The 22,283-nt window shown below is 35.5% G+C and overlaps 3 protein-coding genes across 3 annotated transcripts; 2 read left to right on the top strand and 1 right to left on the bottom strand.

Moving 5' to 3' along the window:
• Window positions 1–1,093: 1,093 nt before the first annotated feature.
• LOC131602221 (peptidyl-prolyl cis-trans isomerase 1) lies at window positions 1,094–2,001 on the top strand. Its single transcript, XM_058874269.1, has one exon. It carries the CDS (start codon window positions 1,167–1,169, stop codon window positions 1,680–1,682), a length of 516 nt encoding a protein of 171 aa, XP_058730252.1. The 5' UTR covers window positions 1,094–1,166; the 3' UTR covers window positions 1,683–2,001.
• Window positions 2,002–12,635: 10,634 nt separating this feature from the next.
• Window positions 12,636–15,677, top strand: LOC131602220 (uncharacterized). The gene is made up of 7 exons (XM_058874267.1): window positions 12,636–13,029; window positions 13,116–13,174; window positions 13,692–13,751; window positions 13,831–13,900; window positions 14,643–14,712; window positions 15,245–15,271; window positions 15,377–15,677. Exons 1-7 carry the CDS (start codon window positions 12,787–12,789, stop codon window positions 15,424–15,426), a joined length of 579 nt encoding a protein of 192 aa, XP_058730250.1. The 5' UTR covers window positions 12,636–12,786; the 3' UTR covers window positions 15,427–15,677.
• A 730-nt stretch (window positions 15,678–16,407) lies between these two features.
• LOC131602219 (putative pentatricopeptide repeat-containing protein At5g59900) lies at window positions 16,408–20,071 on the bottom strand. The gene is made up of 2 exons (XM_058874266.1): window positions 16,998–20,071; window positions 16,408–16,790 (listed from the first exon to the last, which is right to left on the bottom strand). Exon 1 carries the CDS (start codon window positions 20,003–20,005, stop codon window positions 17,324–17,326), a length of 2,682 nt encoding a protein of 893 aa, XP_058730249.1. The 5' UTR covers window positions 20,006–20,071; the 3' UTR covers window positions 16,408–16,790; window positions 16,998–17,323.
• Between the last annotated feature and the right edge of the window lie 2,212 nt (window positions 20,072–22,283).

Raw genomic sequence — 22,283 nt, 5'->3', positions numbered from 1 at the left:
AAGTACCGCTCACCATCGCTTAACGACGAGGGAGACATTGAGTTCACACCTTTTGAGATCAAGAACAACGAAGATTTAGCGGTTTTGTGGACAACTTTCGACCAATTTTCTTCGAAGGGCCCGATCGAGTTGGACGCGAAACTTCAAAGATCGGGGGACGACGTTATCAAAATGTTGACTCATCCCCACCTACTCGTGTTCAACAATATGTAACTTTAATTTTATGTAATGTTATCATTGTAATCTTCATCCGATTAAATAAAGCGAATCGTTGTTGTTTGTTATTTTTCTTCTGTCCAGACCTTATTTCGGAAATACATTTCCTAATTCATCCAAGGAGGGTGTTTTCGGAGATGAACTTTCGAATACACCAATTTCGGATATGCATCTCCGAAATCAATGTTTTACATTAAAAAAAACACATTTTCGGAGATACATCTCCGAAAATACATTTTTTTTCAATAAAAGTACGTTTTCGGAAATGAACTTCCAAAACATGGGGTATTTTGGTAAATTCACCAGAGATGATCAAGTAAGTTAGGAGGTGGATAAAGAAATTCTCAAAAATTGTCTTACAACTTCATGAAATAATTTATTAATATTTATAGCAAAAAATATTTATAAATATTTATATTTTATATTTAATAGCATCTTCGATACTTCAAGACATTGAATTCACTAAAAAAAATTAAATAATTATTTATAGTATTTTAATTAATAAATTTATGATTTTAATTTATTTATTTTTTGAAAAGTGACTTTGATATGAATGGCTCTAGTGGATAAATCAACAATTTTAAAATTATCCAAACTAGAGCAATTAAATCTAAAACTACAAAACGCGTAAAATAATTACTCTCAACCTTCTAAGCACGAAGCGGCGTCGTTTGTTTGTGCCCAAAACAAGTCCACACCCAATCCCAACCCAAAGAAGAAAAGCATATCCGTGTCCTCGGATCCGCGTCACTAACCCTAGTCAATTCCTAACCCAACCATAGTTACTCCACTTATCTCAAAACCCGCCACGTGTCTCCATCCAACGGTCACCGCTGAAGATATTCAGAAGCACGCGCTGTTATAAATACCCACGCTCGTCGTTCCCAATCTCCCAAACCCTAAACCTTTTTCCCATTACTGTGATTCAATCTCTTCTCAAACCCTAAACCATGGCAAACCCTAAGGTCTTCTTCGACATGACCGTCGGCGGCCAACCCGCTGGACGCATCATCTTCGAGCTTTACGCCGATGTGACTCCCAGAACCGCCGAGAATTTCCGTGCTCTCTGCACCGGCGAGAAAGGAGTCGGTCGCAGCGGCAAGCCACTCCACTTCAAGGGATCCTCCTTCCACCGTGTGATCCCCAACTTCATGTGTCAGGGAGGTGACTTCACCGCCGGAAACGGCACCGGAGGAGAATCGATCTACGGTTCCAAGTTCGCTGACGAGAACTTCATCAAGAAGCACACCGGTCCAGGAATCTTATCCATGGCGAACGCTGGTCCTGGAACCAACGGATCTCAGTTCTTCATCTGCACTGCCAAGACCGAGTGGCTCGACGGGAAGCACGTCGTGTTCGGTCAGGTTGTTGAGGGAATGAACGTTGTGAAGGATATCGAGAAGGTTGGATCTGGCTCCGGCAAGACCTCGAAGCCTGTTGTGATCGCCAATTCTGGACAACTGTAGATGTTGACCGTTGAGGCGTTTTCTATCTGGTGGCTCTGAATTTTAATTTGATCTGAAATTCTAGTAGTGTCTTGTTATTCGGTGTCGTTTTATTTTTGTTGTGTTAGGGTTTGTGGTGGTGGTGCTATTCTGTGGATCGTATTGAACCCCCTTTCCTTTTAATTTTCTGTTACTGTTACTATCCGTATTGAACCCCCTTTCCTTTTAATTTTCTGTTACTGTTACTATCCGTATGAAATTAGTAGTTGAGTGAGTTGAGTCTTGTTATGCTAAACATAAAAATGATGAGCTACCTTCAATAAACTAGGATTTATTCATATATCTTTGATCTGATCTATGTTTTTCTATATTTTCGTTTTGCATGTGAGTATGTTAATTTGATATTGAAATGTGACCTGTTGTTAGGGTTAATTTCATCCTTTTGAAGCAATTTAACTTTGATCTGTATTTTTTTGAAGGCAATTAGCTAATCTAGACGTGATTTTACTTCAAATAGAAATATTTTAACAAAGATTAAATTAAGATAGTTTTTTATCAACAACCACTCTATCCATCCCTTTGGATTTTGACAACTAAACACTGTTTTGTTCATTTTATGTTTGTGAAAATATATTGTACTTTATCTTTATTTTTATTGGTAAAGTAGCATTTTGCGATACTGTACTTCTTTAACACGTGATTCAAATTATTGTTGATGATGGAGGCGTGATCTAGTGTCAGGTTCGGAGTGCAAGGACAGTTGAAAGTATCTTTATAAACATGTCTCCACTAATAATTTAACTACCGTAGGACGCGGAGAACTATAACCTCAATTTTTTCTGGCCTCAGTATTTAGTTTTATGATTTATCATTTTATAATTTTTCTTGACTGAGAATTGTTTATTACTCCTTTGATTTTTGAAAACATACCACCGAAAGGTATTTAAAAGGTGTCATTTTTTTAATTAGAAAAAAAAAACAAAATGATAAATCAATAAAGCTTCAAAATACAAATGGAGTCATGCGCTTCAGTAGGTGTATGGACGTTATTGGAATATCTAGAATGGATGACGAGAACCCCGTAGATTTTGTCACTTTATAGACGTAAAGGTTGTTGAAGGAGGTTGGGTTGAAGATGTCAAAACCTTTCAACATCATCGATTTTGAAAATCACACCACACCACTAGTGTTGAAGGGTCGGTAGTACAACTCAAATTAAGGTTGGAGTATAATATTAATTTAACTGAAGACTTCTTAAGTCTAAACTCTAATTGATGTTTTTTTTTTTTTTTTAAATAACCATGTAATAGAAAAAAATTACACAAATAACCATACTTTGGAAAAAATTACGCAAATAACCAAGTTTCAGAAAACATTGTCACCAAGGCGCCATGTGAAATAACGTCACCATTGTATCTGATGAAGGGAGGCGCAATTTGGGATGGCTCCTATGTACAACTTTTCTGCAATAAGCCATCTCAGATGGCGTCTTGGTGCATTTTCAAATGGAAAATTGAACAAAAATATACAAGGAGGCGCCATATGAGATGACTCCTCCTCTTAAAAGTTGAAGGGAGGCGCCATTTAACATGGCTTATTGGGACTGAGTGTGCCATGTCAGATGACGCCTAGGACTAATAAAAAGGGAATAAGCCATGTGAGATGGCGCCTTGGTGTTAAGAGTTTCAGAAACCTGGTTATTTGCGTAATTTTTTTCGAAATGTGGTTATTTACGTAATTTTTTTTAATACATGGTTATTTTAAAAAAAATCCTAATTGATTCATATAATACAAAAACGAAATAAATATCAATAGTAAATGTGTTTATAAGACTGAATAATTTATATTTAAAAAAATATTAAATTAATATAAATCGTTTTGGCTAAATTACCTCAAGGGTCCTTTAAGTTATTTAGTTGTAACGTCTTGATCTTTTATGTTATTTTCGCTACAACTAGGTTATTTATGATACGTAACGTCTTTAGCGTTGTCTTTCCTCACAAATTCGATTTCAAAAAGAATGATGTGTCACTAACGTTGTTGAGGTGTCTGTTAACTATGTTGACTATATATTTCATTTATTTCTGAAGAAAAATGAAAAGGTTAAATAGTCCTCCACAATTGTAAACCCTAACTTTCAAGCTTTCCATCAATGGCACAATTCTATAGCAGCGGAACAAATCGAAGAGCTGGAAACTCAAACTCGTTAATTTCGAGTGCATCCAATCTGGAATCGAACCGATATGTTTGTGTGGATCCAAAGCAGCAATAAGACCAGTTTAGAAGAAAGGAAGAAACTTGGGAAAACTATTTTGGGGATGCAAATACTTTAAGGTACGTATGTTGTGAATAGGTGGCTCTGATATTTCATTTTTCTGTGTCTAAGCTGAGTTTACTATTAATGATTTTGTTTACAGAGTGAAGATGATAATCCTGATTGCACCCTTTTTCTCTGGTACGAAAACTAACACAGTGATGAAGGCAAACCAGAGATACAACACATTGCATTTTCAAAGTGTTTCAAATGTGATGAAAAGAATGTACAAATCAAGATGCTTAGAAGGGATGACAACTACGATAAGGATATGATGAAGAACATATTGAAGATGCTATTTTATGTCATAATCTATTTAGTTTTGATTGTTGTAGTGTTGATTTGTATGTTGTTTAAAAATTGGTGATCTTAGTTAATGTTGATGTTATTATTGTAACACATAACTTTTGGCATGTTGTTGTAATATTTGATGACAATTGGAGATTAATCAGATTCGCTTAATTTGTGTTGAATTTTTATTCCAGTTTTGATACTGTAAGTTACTACTATGTACAACTAATAAATACTGAAGGACATGTTTGTTACAATTTATAAATAATTAGAACATGTTTGTTATAATTTAAAAGTCTGAAGGATGTTTGTTACAATTTAAAATAGAACTGATATATTTTGTTACTTTATTTTGAACCAAAAATAGCAGAAACATGACAGATTTTGTGCACAAACCAGTAAATTGCAGAGTCATAACAGAACTTTTGCACAATCTAATAAAACGCTATAGCATTCAAAGAATTGTTATAACATAAACCAAAACATTGTTATCATATATCCCAAAATACATTAGAAAAGATCCTAAAATACATTAGAAAAGATTCTAAACATTCCATTAGAAAGGATCCAAAAAAAAAAAAAAACTACATAGATAACATCCTATTCGGAAATTCTCTTATAAGGCATCTTTGGTCTCTGACTTGGTGGTGACTGAAATGCTGCTGTTGGTCCTTGTCTAGCCCTTCTCATGACAAGTAGCTGAGAAACTATGATTGAATGTCGTGGTTGTACTCCTTGATTTTGGATCACTGCTGATTGCCTTGTTTGAACTCTCTGGATTGGTTGGCTTTGGATGTTAGCATTTTGGGATTGTCTGGTTTGAACTCTCTTACTTGGTTGAGATTGGACGATTGTAGGAGTTTGGGATTGAATAATTGGGAATGCAGTGGTGGGAGTTTGAGATTAGACAACTGGGGGAGTTTGAGATTGGACAACTAGGGGAGTTTGGGATTGGATAGTGGTGGCAGTTTTGGACTGTCTTGGTGCAGAAGGACATGATGATTTGTTATGTCTAGAAAGACCACATGCTGAGCATTTGTTTGGCAATCCTTTTCTGGAAACTGTTGTTGTATCCTTCCTCTTTTCATCAACATCTTTGTTTCTTCTTCTTTTTGGCCTCCTAGGTGCCCTTCTCGATAGGGGTGGAAGAATGTTGGGATATGGTGTCAACTCCCACAATTTTCCCTATTTGTTGGATATATCAATGGTTAATAGCATGCCTGGTAATTCTCCTTCCTATACTAGGAAGGAATGTACTCATCTAGGTCTTTAGATCTACTTTGGATGCAAGAAATTGCATGGTAGCATGGAATCACAGTAAGCATCCAATTCCTGCAAGAGCACTCAAACTTCTTGAGATCAACTGTGAATTTCTCCCCAGTCACACTTTCATATGCCTCACTTCATAAATCATGTTGCTCAATAACCTAAAAAACATAAGAATTACACGAGTATAGTGTTACTGAATTACTTTAATGTATTGTAAAATAATGTTGAATTACCTTGCTATAAAGAATCTTGAGATTTCTTGCCTTCTTTCAAGCACCTTCTTAATTCTTGGAAGTACAGAGTCACTATAATCTTCAATCTTGGCTCTATTAGTGGCCCATCTGTCCATGAGGTACCCTCTGATCTCCTCTAACATTGTTACAATTGGCTTTTGTCTTGGTCCAATTATAACACTATTAAAAGTTCTAGACATATTGTTCACCAACATATCACTTTTTGTAGTATATTTGAACTGTGACTTACTCCAGTATCTAGGAGAAATCTTCAACAAATGTTTGTATGCCTCCTCATTAACATTTCTCATCTCCCTCATCCCCCTTTCCCATAGTTGGGGATATGTTGCTTTGGCTGCCCTCTACATTGATTCCTTCAACTGCTTGTCTGGAAACCTTTTTCTAAAGTTGCTATACAGATGTCTAACACAAAATCTCTGGTCAACTCCAGGTAACAACTCCTCTATTGCAGGTAACAGTCCCTAATCATGTAATAAACAAAATGTGTTACAATTTAAAATCACGAATGTCAAGTCTATTGTATTTTTAAAACATAGAGGACTTACTTGTTACAAAATAAAAGGGTGAAGGACATGAATGTTACCTATTACTGATTTGAAATGAAAGTAATGTTCTTGCAGATTTCTGGTCCTCCCAAGTCACGAACTAGTAGATCAAAAAACCATGCCCAAGAATCATTAGCCTTAGCTTCAACTACAGCCAATGCAATGGGCAACATTTGATCATTGGGGTCTCTACCAACTGCTGCAAGAATCTTCCCACCATAATTACCCTTGAGAAAACATCCATCTATTCCTATTATTGGTCTATAGACTTGAAAAATTTTCTTGCAAGCATCAAGGCACATATAAGTTCTATGGAAACCGTGTAGTAATGGCCTACTAACATATTCTTCAGGTTGTTATTCAATTTCAGTAGGATGTTGTTCAGGTTCTTGGACATTCATCTTGATGGTGTTGTTTGGGTTAGACCTCAATAGCTCATGTGTGTAGTCATAAAGTCTACGATATTATTCTTTGAAAGACCATTTAACAATATCTAGTACTGCCTTTCTTTCCCTGTAGGCTTTCGCCTTATTCATTCCAGCATTCCATTTCTCATGTACTTTTTCACATATAACAATCAATTTTACATTGGGGTTAATTCTAATTGTTGAGTATAATTTCGTCCCTAGCTAGTTAGTATTAAACATCATAACATTATAATCTTTATTACAAGAGTGATTATCATTTAAGGTTCTTAATTTCCAAGTATCCTCATTTGGCAACTTAAAACATAAATCCACCAATCCACACCCTTCTTTGCAGCCCACTATAACCCCAGTCTTGTCATTATTCATAAATCTTAAATCCCTGTCATTGTGAACATCATAACTTGCAATAGCTTCCTTGAAGTACTCCTTTGTTGAAAACAAGCTTCCTAATACCCACTTATAGTCATTAAACTTCTTAGGCATATCAAATGATGGATGCTTTACATTCCCACCCTCATCTAAATAATCAGTACTCATATCATCCTCACTTTGTAGCTCTTCGGTTTGATAGTCAGAATCTGACAAACCATGACATACCTTCATACCTGTACTCCTTTGTCTAAATCTAAAGTCAAGAATATCTTCCTCACTTGATGTTTCAACACTAACTGCAGTTGAACTTCCTCCATCCACCCTTTTTTCTCTAGTCTTCCCTTTTTTTTCCTATTTGTGACTTGGATCTACCTGATGCCTTTTTTTGGAGTTCCATTCCCACCCTTTTTTTCTTTGGGCTTCCACTATTCCTCTTTCTTTTTTTTACATGTTTCATCTGGCAGGAGTTCATCAACACTTTACCAAATCCATTATTTAAAATCTCATCATCTGAGTCATAAACGTGACTCTTAAATCACTGTCATCACTATCATGTTGTTGCTCAATAACATCTGTAGGTTGAGCCTCATTTAGTTCATTTGAAACTATTTCAAGTTGGGCCTCAGTTGGTTCATTTGCATCATTTGAAACTATTTCAGGTTGGGCTTCAGTTGGTTCAGTTGACACTACTTCAGGTTGGGCCTCAGTTGGTTCAGTTGACACCACTTCAGGTTGGGCTTCAGTTGGTTCAGTTTTGGCCTTAGTTGGTTCAGTTAACACTACTTCAGGTTGGGCCTCAGTTGGTTCAGTTAATACTACTTTAGGTTGGGACTCAGTTGGTTCAGTTGACACAACTTTAGGTTGGACTTCAGTTAGTTCATTTGAATCTACTTCATGTTGGAGTTCAGGTAGGGTAACTTCTATATCATGTTGGGAAATAGGGTGAAGAATGTATAAATAAACTTTTTCATTAGTCTTGGACTAGTTCAATGCTTCTATAGCACCAAAGTCATCTTCTAGCGCCTTCAATGTTCCAGCAAAGTCTTACCAAATTTCAAGAACCCCTAGATACTTCATCTCATTAACAACCCCCAAAATCTCAAAGTAACTCCATTTATCACCATCACACTTCCAGTTTGACACTTCCTCTTCTTCATACTTACCACCAATGAAAAATCCTCATGATGGAAATCAACATAAAATGCATCCATAACCATTTTGACCTAATAACATCAGCCTCATACAAACCCTACAACCTAATGATCATAAAACCCTAATGTTGCTACTATCAATAACAGACACACATACAATGAATACCACAATTACTTTAGAAAATGTGAAAGGTACCTCAGCGTTGCCCTTGCGTCACCTTCAGTGCCATCGTCATCTCCAAGTACCTTCTCCCTCAATGTTCCCTGCTTCGGCGTAGCCTCCTCCTTTAACGCTCTCTGATTTGGGATTATGGTGGGATAATCTATTTTAGGATTGATTAAAACGTTTCAACTATTCTAATAATAAAAGAAATACATAGTCAACACATAGTAGTGGACACCTCAGCAACTTTAGCGACACATCATCCTTTTTTGAACGGAATCTGTGAGGAAGGACAATGCTGAAGATGTTAGTTAACATAAAGGACCTAGTTGTAGCAAAAATAAGATAAAGGACCAAGTCGTTACAATTAAATAACTTAAAGGTCCATAGAGGTAATGTAGCCAACCATTTTAGATTGAGTCAGTTCGTCCAAATCACAAGCACTTTAGATAAATTAGAGAAAGAAGACATAAAATTCTAAAAACACATCAATAAGGACCAACTAACCCGCGTATATCACCGTATAAAGGAATTTTAAAGACAAAGTCCTCTTTAAGGGCATGAAAGTTTAGTTACCGTAAATGACTCAAATTTTTCAGAGTTAAATTTGTTTACTGTTGTTTTTGTAAATAACCATGAATTTTATTTTTTTTAAGGATCAGATTAGAAAATTTTAAAAGAACACTTTGCGGTAAATATTTTGAAAACGTGTGATAATGATGTAAGATTTTCTAATACAAATAATTATAGAATTTGAGCAAATGTTCTTAAAATAAAAAAAGAACAAGAAAATGTAAATTATAAAAAGCAATAGAAAGTATTTAAATTAAAGAAGAAACAAAAGTTCATACACTTCTCACGGAGTCATGATCTTAGTAAATCGGATATGAGAGTTTAAAAGAGAATAATATGAAAACGCGAACCCTTTTAACATAAACGAAAACTACTTATATACTATGTACATTAATAACTGTCCACAATAGTTATATTTCTAAAATTCGACATGTATCTTCTACGGGAGCATTTTTTTTGAAGTGTTTCCACGTGTTCAAACCGCTCCAAACCGTTGTTGCTGTCGAAAACATCTTCAAGCTACCTAATCACATTTGTCGAAAACTTCATTTTTCGAATTTGTAACTTGGTGTTGACGACATGACTTAGTTACCTACACTTAGTATTTGTATTCGCCTTGTATCTAACATCCATGTAGAAAAGGCTAAGTCAAAAATCTCAGGCTAACAAATGCCCCCTCAAAATGCCATTTTCGATCATATTTGCAACATGAAAGAAATATGACGTTTTTTAGTAAGCATTATTCAAACTATTTTGCATACGTCATCGTCCTCATGACTCCTATTACCTAGCCATCATGGCAGTAACGTGTGTGTACCTCCCATCATGACTCTAATTTCCAAGGCCATTGTAGGCCACAAAAATTTACTATACCAAATAAAAGAAAAATCATTAATAATGAGTTAAATAAAAAATCAAAATTTATGTTTTTATTTTAGAGGGAAAACCAAAGAGTCTCATTACTATAGCTATATAACTTTCTCTCCTCTTCTTCCTTATATTTCACCACTTTACTCTTTCTGAACCCTAAGAACTTTCATATTCTGCAGTCTCCATTCTCACATTTTCTTCTACTTAAGTTCCAAAAAATGGCCTCTTCTTCTAGTATCACAAAGCAACGCCAAGTCTCTTCTACTACTGATATTCAGGGTCCGATCTATTTTGACAGTAACACTTTGTTCCAGAACCGCCAATGAAGAAGGAAAAAAACCATCATATATACTTCCAAAGTACTAATTCCTTTCTCCATTGTAAGTAAGACTCGTGCATTTATGTCTGGGTCCTTTGTCCAGATCATTTGTAAAACCTAATAAACTGGCAGATTTCTCCCTTTATTTACCTTATTGTAAACCTCGTGCTTTTGAGAACGAAAGATTTGAGTTAAGATTCATGGAACAACCCCATCGGGCATTACATTCTTCTCATTCTACTAAGAATGAATTGGAATCCTTTATTTGCACAAAGAATGAAACATAACTTGAAAATAGAAATTTCCTTTATATAGCATAGCAGAGTAAATGAATCAACGGTCTAAAATGAAGGAAGCTAGGCATAAAAAAATTAACGCACAAATTCTCCTCGAGATCATAACGACACTCGAGTACACTTGAGTACCATAAAGTGCAACACCCTATCCTAGGGATCTAGTGCCACGTGTAAGAATGATTCGGCATAACATTTTTATTACAAGACTGACATTTAATGCGCTTGTTTTGAAGGTCACCCGCTCTTGCTTTCCAAGCATTTCCATTCCTACAAGGTAAGAATATGTCATGAGGACCGCGATCGAAGGGGACAACGATCCAATACTCTATAAGTCTTCTCATTTATGCGCAATGACAAACTTTGGTGGCAACTGTTCCGGGCCGACCACAGGCTCAAAGACAAAAAAGTTCAATTGTGACCAATCTAGTCTAAGAACGTGCATACAAAGACATTGAGGACTCATGGTATCCGATACAATGAGACTCTCATCTCACTCTCGCCCTTGAATGATCACCCATAGTCAGATATAATCGAACAATCTCCTATGTAAGGCATCAAATACACATGGATAATTTTAACCGCCCACAGTACTATATAAAGTATTACATGAGTTATTTGAGGTATTATTTCATTCATACACTCAAACTACTTTCTCATTCATTCACTAACTCAAACATTGGAGTTATAACCTTGCAAGTTCACACCTCTCCCTCGTATTGAAAGCTCACTGAACCGCGTCAAAACTATGTTTCATTCAATCTCCACATGTTTCTTGTTCATGTACGGAACTAGGGGTGATCGCGGTGCGGTTTGGGCGGTTTTGATGAAAAAAATCATCCGAACCGCAAGAGAAAAAATCGTGCGGTTGGTTTGGTTCGGTTGGCTTTTAAAAAAAATCCGAACCAAACCAAACCAACCTAATGCGGTTTGGTTCGGTGCGGTTGGTTCGGTTTTTTAGAAATATTTTATTGAACCATTCATATACATATAGATGATAACATAACTTTGTATTTAGACATTCATACACTATCAAATAACAACAAAACCCGTCATATTTTGACAATAACTTTCTATTTAATATGTAAAAATTAAATTAGACAAAAGTGAAATAATAAACATAAAATAATAGTATAAAATAATATAAAAATTATTAGAATGAAACAAAAAAGTAGAAGATACGAGAGATTAGTGAATGTGAAAAAGAAAAAACAAAAGAGTTAAGAGATTAGAGAAGAAGATGTGCGATAAAAACGAAACTGAAATAGGGAACATTTTCATAAAAATGAGAAGGTGAAAAAGAAAGAATATAAGAGAGTAAAGATTATAGAAAAAGAGGGAAGGTGTATGTGACAAAGAAGAAGCGATAATGCTATTAGAGATTTGAGAAGATCGGGACTAAAATCATGTGTAAGGATGAGAAAATTGTTCGTAATCATAAGGTTAAGGTATTATAGATTTAAGTTTGGGTTGGGTGTGAGTTAAGTAAAAGTTAGGTTGTAACATAATGCGGTTTGATTCGGTTTGGTTCGGTTTATAAAATACAAACCGCAAACCAAATCGAACCATGCGGTTTTGTTAAAAGATGACCCAAACTAATCCGAACCAAATGCGGTTTTTTGCGGTTTCGGTTTGATTTGGTTTGGTTTGCGATTTTCTATTGGGTTGGTTTGGTTTTGATCACCCCTATACGGAACAACTAAAATGTGGAATTGAAAGAATAATTTCGCTTTTGCTAGAACAAAGGTTATACCTAAGTTTTATGATTTGTTGCATTTTGTATCATACACTAGTTATATGTGACAATATGAAATGGAGAGTTTTGAGATTGAAAATTGGAATCTGAAGCTGGGAAAGATTAAGCTTTTATGAATTTAGCAGCTTCAGATTAATCACATTAGGCATTAAATCAATCATAAAAGTTGGTTTAATCACATGGAGTCTACCATGACACATAGATATCAAATACTCAACATCATTGTTACATAATCTTACTCATTAAAAAAAACTAATATAACTCAATTTACATAGTTTAAAAAAATTTATAATTTTTTTTAAATTATGAAATTAAAATGATTTCCGAGTAAACATACAAATATTAAACCTTTATTAATCAAATACTCGTAATTAGGTTGGTAAAGGGTGTAATTAGCAGTTTTCAAAGAGTTCTTTCGGTGTTGTGATTTTTTATTTTACTAATTATTAAAATCTTCGGAACCCTAAGACCTCCTTATCGGAACCCTAAAATCCCAACCGTGATCTTCAGCTTCCGAAGCGATTGAAATGGAAGTATCATGGTTGAGTGCAATTTTGGTCGGTGCCGGTTATCTCGCTTTCGGTTACTTCATTGGTTCTCACTATCCCCATCGTTTCTTTTTCTCCAATAGATTTTCATCCCCTAAAGACAAAGATGCTTCGCTTCTCAATAACAACAACAACAGTAAGCAGAAGAAGAATAGTAAGCCCAAAACCAAAGACTCACTTGAGGTTGAACAGCTCGCGGAAATTCTCGAGGATTTTAAGATGGTAAATTGACTAAAAGAATTGATTTTTTGCTAACCTAGTAACTTTATTTTAATGGGTTGCTTAAAAAATTGTACCTTTTTGTGTAGATACTCGTTGTAAGAAATGATCTTAAAATGGGTAAAGGAAAAATTGCAGCTCAATGCAGGTATGTGATGTTTGTTAATGTTACTTTGTTTTTATAAGCTATCCAGAATGACTTGTGAAAATAAGCTGAAAATATCATAAGCTGTTTGTATAAGCTATCCAGAATAACTTGTGAAATAAACTGAAAATATCATTAAGCTGTTTCCATATGCTCTCTCAAATAGTCTCTTATAGGTGCTTATTGCGGTAGATAAGTTTGATTAAGCCAATTCAATCAGGTGCCTTATTTGTTTGAAAATTTGAATAAGCCAGTTCAATCAGGGGCCTTATTTGTATGAAACTGGGAATAACTTCCAAATATATTACTATGGCTTAGAGTGTGACCCCTTAAGGTAACAAAAACGCTTAATTTCACTAGTTTGTAGAAGCTTGCTGGCATAGAGATCCCTCGTCCATGTGAAGGGTGGACTTGTTTGTTGCTCCTATTTTGTTTTTCATTTATTATGTAGTTTTTGTCTTATAAAAAACTTGATGATTAATGGTCCAAGCTCAGTTTCTGTCTCCTTTTCTTCTTGTAGTCATGCAACATTGGGACTCTACAAAAAGGTTCTTTATCGAGCTCCAAAAGCTTTAAATAGGTACTGTCACTGGTTGAGCTTTTGGCCATCTTGAATTGTTGTGTAACTTCATTTTCAAGTTTGCAATGGTAATGTGCAGGTGGGAGATGTCCGCACAGCCCAAGGTTGTTGTCAAAATTGAAAGTGAGGAAGATATGCTGGCTTTGCAAGTATGTATTGTTTGATTCTTAGGGAAATCTTGTGCTACATTAGCTAAGTTCTCTTTGTATTGTTTTAAGATTCTTACTGGATACTTGCTTGCTATACATTGGTCAGTTATTGATTGTGATTATAACAACAAATGAAAAGGAGCACTAGGAAAGGGACGCTTTCATTGAGGAATGCGAGGCATGAAAATTGGGCTTAACTGTGAAAACATTATCTGCAAACTTAAAACTTAGAAAATCACTATATGCTTATCGACAACTGCAATCATATAGGTTTTAAAGCTGTCCAAAAGAAATATCATGGCTTAAGTGAAAAAAGAAAGTTTGTTTTCCGGGATTGCTAGTTAACATAAATGAAGCGCTAGGTATATGATGATTGGGCAGGGAGAGGAAGTGGTGAAAATTATTCAACGGAAAGATTTTGATTTAAAAAATGCCAAATTCAAAAGAAAAATATCCTTTTAATTTCTTAGGCTGAAAAGATTAATTGAATTATCTTTAGATTGGATTAAATTGTATGGTAAAATACAGAAGAAGTTATGGTACTCTATGTGGATATAAATCACCGGGTCTTTTATTTTAACAAAAAGAATAGAAGAAACAAGTTTTATTATGCACTCAGCATATTGTCAGAATCTCAAATAGCTGGTTTTATATAAATTATATTTGATATTGATTGGTATCATTTTTGCCTTCAAATCAATTAGTCTTCTTATTCCATCTGTGTCTATTTCTCCAAAATTAGGAAAGAGCTAAATCTCTGAAGTTACCTACTCATATAACAATTGATGCTGGGCGAACACAGATTGCACCAAGTAAGTATTTCAAACTACTCTTGTTCTGTTGTTATCTGACTGATTTGAAGTGTTTTGCCATGTAATTGGAACTTTTACCCGCGTTTGTGTTCTTTATCTTCCTAACGGAAATATGAAAAAATTATTAACATCTCACACTTGAGTTGATGCAAATATTCAAGTAATATAATTGTCTGGATATATATCAATTAAACTGTGTTTGCAGAAACCAGTACAACTAGAACTGAAACTAGAGATAGTTTTTAGGCAATCCCCTAAAATGAAATAGATGTTCCGTTATCCTCTATTTATATATTGAAGATTAATCCGTGCTTGAAAATGCTGGTTCATGCTTGCATTTTGAATAAAAGAAATGTGCAGTTGGTTCCTCTGGACTGTTTATAACTGTATCTGAAATAAGATAGGTGGATTTACATTTTAAATTGTACTCAGAATGAGTAACTGCTTTTTGTTGTTTTTTTATTATGTAACATTCTATTACGATATATAGGTTTGTATTTAATGCTTATGATGGTTTTTTTTTTCCTACTAGATTCCAGAACGGTGATGGCAATTCTCGGTAATACTCCTCTAGTGTAACAACTATTTTTCCATGCCAATTTAGCTTTTCCTTTTCTTTTCATAGCTCAAAATAGTTTGATTTTAACATGATATTCATGTGCAGGACCTGTTGAAGTGGTAGATGAGGTAACAGGTGGACTGAAACTTCTTTAATTGTCCAATGAAGGCGGTTAGTTATTCACCGTTGGGTGTTCATGAAGGACGTGTTCATGAAGGATAAGACTTTAAACGATATGGAACTTTACGTCCTTAGAGCCCCGGGAAGATTTGGCATGTTCTTTACCCACTCAAAATTTTGTAGTTTATTTTCAGTTGACAGTAATGATGACGATGAAAAACTTGTACTTGGAATCACGAAACTAGTAGTAAATACAGACGGTTGCAATTCATTGTTTTATCTGAAATGTTGTGTCCAAATTTATGTTATTGTACCATGATTTGTTTTTGGGAGATGTGACTATTTTTAGGCCATCATAAACAAAATATGCATGTATTTGGCATAAGAAAATACTAGTGCGGTGAAAAATAACAAAAATACTATCCATGAGTTTAATCTCATGATGAATAAGATACATTGTGTCAACATCTTTCACGGTATCTCATACTATAACATGGATGATGGATACCATTGCAAATTCACTTGTTTTAAAAACCACTTAAACTCACTACTTTTAGAATCTTTATTATCTCAGTTGGGCTATTTCTATTAACAAAAATTTGGAATTAACTTTCTCTACCTTTTAAATGTAAATAAAGTACATCTTTAAGTCGATATTGTTAGGTTGATTATCACTAGAGTTCGAACGATGATATTTCCGGTTGTGTGCCAAATCATATTGTTGTGAAGTATACTTTCATAACCATGTGTTGATCTTTTAGAAATGTTTGATGGAAAAGGTGCTCCCACATTTTCTTGTGTTTGATTTGTCTCTACTTTGGTAGTTTTTCTACCTTTGTAATATTTCAATTTCACCGATCATTCAAACATGCATGTAATCTCAAACGATTGATTGTGTTTAAATCTACTAGGAGATTAGTATGGATTACTTTAATAACCTCTATACATGTAATTAGATTAGATTGCATCGGTGCAAGATAGCCACAAAATCATTACTGGAGAGGAAGTTACAAACCTTATTACGTGATGAAGTATAGACACTTGCCAAACTTATAATCATCCTCAATGTTTACAATTCAATTTTGCCTAGTTATCAATTGTATGAAACTATGAAAGAACAATGTGTTCACTTCATGGAGGACTAATTGTTGACAGGGAAAAAAACAATGAATGAATCATATACTTTTCCTTTCAGTCAATGCACAAATCATATATGAATTCTCTATCCTAAACCAATAGTTCATCATTAAACTTGACAAGAGAGACAGTTCCTCGCAGAAACAAGGTCTAGATCGTATCTTTGGTTATGATGTGCATAAATTGGCCATCCATCATGGTTCCAGGCAAGCTATTAGTTCAAAAGCGCACCACTGCACAAGCAATCCCGAACACCACTTAACTGCAATACCAAACAAAGAAAATTATGACTACATAATAATACCACTTTGCAGTCTACACATCAATCATAATAATCTCAACTATTGATTATCTAATAAAGGAGTCAAGTTCATCCACTTTAGAGGAGTCAAGTGCCTAATAGTAATAATATATGCAGCAATTGTTATTAAAACTAAAAGAACATTTTATCTACTCTGCAAATACTAACCTTTTCTGGAAATCGACTGATTTGGATATACGACACCATCTTGTACGGTTTGTAAATACAAACACTTCCCTTCCGCATTTCCAGGTTGCAGAAGCCACCTTCAACTTCAGTCATCAACCTCATTTTCAGATAGTTTAGCCACAAACAACAGAAGAGATTCTACCTTGGCTTCACTGCTCTTCTTAACATGCCATTGTGCAACTGAAGTTCCTTGTTAACCGCCCTAGTCACACGACAGCCACGATTTAGAAAGTCGCACACATCCAAATCACGCTATCGACCTTCTTTCGAGCATGATACACCACAATTCAACTGCTGCTCCTATTTTACCCATTTTGCAGTTGTAAATTTTGTCTTGGCTTCAACCCTCTTCTCAACATGTCATCACGCAATTCAAATGCCTTGTTGAGCTCTCCATTAACACAGCAACCATATATTAGCAAGTTAAATGCAACCAAATCTGGCTCAACGCCTTTTTTTAACATGGTATCCCACAATTTAACTGCTGCTACAACATCACCGCTTCTGCAATACTCATAAATTAAAGTTGAATAGGTTATACAATCGGTGCAAATCCCATTTTCAGTCATTTCAGAAAGAATTTCGGTGGCTTCAATTAATCTACCCAATTTGCAGAAGCCCCGGATAAGAATGTTGTATGTTGCTGTGCTTGCTAAATGCCCTTTAAGCATTGCACAGTGAAGCTCTGTAGCTTCCTTCATATTTCCCTCCTCCGTAAGACGGTGGAGAAAACAACCATATGAAACTGAATTAGGATGGATATTTTCCGCCAGCATTTTTTCAAAAAGGAGACCTGCTCTATCAGTTTCACCTGCTTTGCATAAACCATTCATGAAAGCCGTGTAAGTCACAACATTAGGAACACATTTCTCAGTAACCATTAAATCCCAACATTCAGTGGCTTTCTTAAAAGACCCTTCTTTGCTGTATGCATCAATCATACTTGTATACATTACACTATCGGGTCTCAATCCTTGACTGTACATCTTTTTTAAGAGACTAAATAGCATTTTCATGTCTGGTTGCTTTAGAGCACCATCAATAAGTACACCATGGCAAACCAGGTCCATGTTGATTCCTCGTTGAATCATCTCACAAGAAACACTCAGTGCCTCCGTCATTCTTCCTTCCCCGCAATAACCATGTAGAAGCGCACTATAGCACATCTCATTTAACTTGAGGTTTTTCTTGTGGAGATCATCAATAAAATCTTTAGCTTCTGAAACCCTACCAGTAGAACAAAGGCCGGTGATAAGAGGTCTGTACGTATAAGTATCCGGAACAAGGCCTTTACGGATCATGTCTTCCAGCAATTCAAAGGCTTTATCCATGTTATGAGCCATACAATACCCTTCTATCATAACATTATATGTCACTTCAGTTGGCTTGATTTTCCTTTCCACCATTTCATCGAAAAGTTTGGATGCTTCAGCCATCTCATTTGTGCTGCAAAGACCATAAATAAGTGCGGTGAAAGTATATACAGTCGGTGCAATTTCTTTCTCGGTCATCTCACTATATAGCTTAAATGCTTTATGTACTTGTAGGTCTTTGCAATATCCACTAATTAATGTTGCAAAGGTAGTAGCTGTTGGCTCTACCCCTTTATTGATCATCTCGGTATACAGAGACTCAGCGGCACTCAAATCCCCAAACTTGCATTGACCGTGTATCAAAGAGTTGTAGGGATATACGGATTCTCTTATACCGTCTTCTATCATTCTATCAAAATAAGATGCTGCAACATCTAATCTCCCCCTTTTGCAAAAGGAATCAATCAGAATAGAGTATGTGACATCATTCCGCGGCAAGTTCATCAAACGCATATTATTATAAAGCAACTCTGCTTTATCCAAATTCCCACCTTTGCACAAAGAGTTTAATAATGAATTATACACAAACAAACTTGGCAAAAAATCGAATTTGGCTAACTTAACAACCAAATCATAAGCACTATCAATCTTTCCCTTCTTTCTTAACCCATCCACTAACCCCGATATAGCAGCCTCGGATGGAACAAGCCCTAATTCAATCATTTCATTCATGAGGCAAATTCCATCCTCAAATCGTTGAACCCTACAAAATCCAAGCACTAGTGTACAATATGTAACCACATCTTCCTTCAAACCCTTTTCCCTCAACGATTTTCTAACCTCGACAGCTTCCAAAACCCGATGACCCTTACACAAACCATGAATTAAGACATTGTAAGTAACAATACTCAGATCAAACCTATTAGATTCCATCCACCTAATCTTTTCCTTAGCTCTAAAAAAATCCTTCAATTCACACAAGCTCCGAATCACGGCAGAGCAAGTATAAGGATCAGGTTTAACACCAGCATTCACAGACTCATCAAAAAGTTCCCAAACCAATATAAATTTTCTAATCCTCAATAACCCATTCAAGAGTGTACTCAATGTTCTAACCTCAGGCAACAAAGTATTAGCAAGCATGAGTTTCAAAACAAACACAGCATCAAAAACTCTTGTGTTCTGCAAGTAACTCTGAACCAAAAAATCAAAACCCAAAGTGGAAGAAAACTTACACTGTTTATAAGTTTCTAGAAACTTGTCAAAAACTAATTTTGGGTCAGACCCACGAAGGAGAAGGGTTTGCAACAGAGAATTTGCAGGCCAAAAAAGCTTATTTTGAACAAGGGCATGAACTAAGATGGCAAACGAGGTTGTGGAATGGTTCATGTTTTTGTGTAAACCGAGAAAGTTGAAGAACCTTAAAGCTAACTTGGAATCATGTAAGGTGTTGATTAAGACTCGTTCTACGTGATGGGGTTTCAATGTGGATGAAATTGAAGGGTCGTTGAATGCTACATTCCAACTTTGATTTCCTCGAACAATGTCGGAAATGAGTGATACGAAACGAGTGTCGTTTTCGTCGTTGAATTTGGAGGTGCAGAAGTTTCTTTGAAGGTGAGGGTTTGAGAGTGAGAATGAAAGGGGTGCGCGACGGAATTGGCGGAGCTTCATCGGAATTCATTCGCTACCGCCGTAACAACGCCTCATGTATGTGGGATGGGTTTATGGGGTCTTAGGTAAACATATCAAAAATGTTTTTTAATCAAATAAACATTTTTTTCTTAATTATTATTTTTGTTATATAAAATTAATTCAACTCAATTTATTAACTAGAACTAGAATAATATGGACAGAGCTCTTTATTAAAATAAATAAATAATATAGATTGAGGAATTTTGACAAGGCGACAAAGTGTCTAGTAAGTTATTGTACTTCCTTCACGTTCGTGGGATTCCTCATATCAATGATCGTTCGGAACTTGTTTAGATTGGCATTAATCCTTTTTCTTGTCTGCCTAAAATCGAAATCTCCCCTGGCCTGAACTCCGAAAAAGCACTTGGCGGAGTTCAGGCACATATCATGCCTTTTTACTGACTGTAATGCCTTCCCCCATTTTGATATTCATGTCGTCGACATACACCTCTAGATTTCGCCATATCTGATGGGCAAAAATCGCGTTTCTGAGCCGCTGTTACGTGGTGCCAACGTTCTTGAGGCCGAAGGCAAGACATTATCCTAGTAATTGACATGGTTTGACATGAAAGCGGTTTTGGACGCATCCAAGGGATCTATCTCGGATCTAATTGTATCCCAACTAGGCGTCCATGAAGCTAGACGTACAGTAGCATGACGACCAGTTGATTAGACACTCAATGTCTGGCAGCGGATATGGATCCTTAGGACAGGCACCGTTTAGATCCGTGAGGTCTACACACATGCACCATCTATTATTAACCTTTCGTATCAGTATTACGTTGGCCATCTAGGTGGCAGTCTTAGGGAATCGCCCTAGGCAAAGCCCTTTTGCAAAATATAACACTATAATTTTTGTTAATGATCAACAACAATGAAGATAATCAGAAACCATATTTTTCACAAATCTAAAAAAAATTATGATTGTTCTTTCTCTCACACCTTCTCTTTCAAGTCAAGCTTATAGAAAACTTCATGTTTGTTGATTGAGTTAGACCTGTTTAGGAGTTATGTGAGATTCTTTAGATTAGACCTCTTTAGGATTTATGGGAGATTCTTTAGATCGCCAATCATTTTCAACCTTGAACCCATAAACCTCATTATTGTGATGCTCAACTCTAAAAAATTGACTTTGGGTGATAGATGCAAAGTACATTAGGGAATCAAATGTTTGTTGTGAATATTTTTGTATGTATCATATTATAGATAAATATTGTGATTTTAGTGTATGAAGACTGGCTTCCAACAAAGAAAAATATTATATCTCTTTGATTGAAGACTTCGGTAGAACCAAATGAAGATTGCAGTGTAACCAAATGGGGATCCTTTTGTAGAACAAAGGCTCCAACAAGGGATTTTCAGTAGGATTGAGTGAAAAATGTTGCGGAACAAAAACTTGGAGCAGAAGTTTGGGTCTAGTAAGGAGATTTGCTCAAGATCAAGTGAAGATCTTATGAAATTGGTAATTTTTAGTGTCTTGCTAATATGGAAGAGAAATATAGATTTAGATATGTGTTTGCTTCACAATTTAGCTTGAAGTGTTCAGTGTTGTCTTGCTTGTCTACTATAGAAAAAACTCTTGTATAATAATTTGCAAAATAGTGGAAGACCTAACTATTTTTCAGTAATTTGCCATTGAAGACTCGCCTATGCGCAAAGCGAGGACAAATGCACTAAATCAATATAAGCCTGGTGTGCAATTTCTCCTTCCATATCTCTTACAAATTTTAGTATAAATGCACTCTAGACCATTCCACATTCACATTTTCACTAAATCTTAGTGCGTGGAGACCTTTATATAGAGATAACAGTTTGAAACGCTTCCGCTTGATACGACGTCTCATGCAAATCATCGTCTAATTAAATTCGACAATGCAAAATTAGCAGGAAGTTAGAATTATGATGTTCAAAAATCGAGCAAGGTGGTACCTATTTCTTTGTGCTTTCCTTCGTATTGCTTGCTTTTAGGCCTTGACATGCAGGTCATCTCCATAGTAGAATCAAGGGTTAAATATGATTGAGGTCCCTATAAATATCACAAAATTCATTTTTAGTCCCTCATAAATTTTCCTTCAAACTTTGGTCCTCACAAAATTTTCCATCCATAACTTTCATCCCTCTCGTTAAAAATGAGTCAACGGATGCATACGTGGACACCCAAACGTCAATTTTATTGCCACGTACCTAGTACAACGTGGATTAATGATTTTTTTTATATATTCCCACACTCAAACTTGAAAACCCTAATTTTTCAATT

The sequence above is a fragment of the Vicia villosa genome, linkage group LG5 (genome assembly GCF_029867415.1).
Source record: "Vicia villosa cultivar HV-30 ecotype Madison, WI linkage group LG5, Vvil1.0, whole genome shotgun sequence".
NCBI classification, from domain to species: Eukaryota; Viridiplantae; Streptophyta; class Magnoliopsida; order Fabales; family Fabaceae; genus Vicia; species Vicia villosa.
This window is presented reverse-complemented; position numbering and strand designations above follow the sequence as displayed.

Excerpts from the sequence above, each read along its gene's own strand:
- LOC131602221 (XM_058874269.1), top strand. The coding sequence starts at position 1,167 with ATGGCAAACCCTAAGGTCTTCTTCGACATGACCGTCGGCGGCCAACCC.
- LOC131602220 (XM_058874267.1), top strand. The coding sequence starts at position 12,787 with ATGGAAGTATCATGGTTGAGTGCAATTTTGGTCGGTGCCGGTTATCTC. Across the intron at positions 13,030-13,115 it reads TTCTCGAGGATTTTAAGATG|ATACTCGTTGTAAGAAATGA; the intron begins GTAAATTGACTA and ends CTTTTTGTGTAG. Across the intron at positions 13,175-13,691 it reads AAAATTGCAGCTCAATGCAG|TCATGCAACATTGGGACTCT; the intron begins GTATGTGATGTT and ends TTCTTCTTGTAG.
- LOC131602219 (XM_058874266.1), bottom strand. The coding sequence starts at position 20,005 with ATGAAGCTCCGCCAATTCCGTCGCGCACCCCTTTCATTCTCACTCTCA.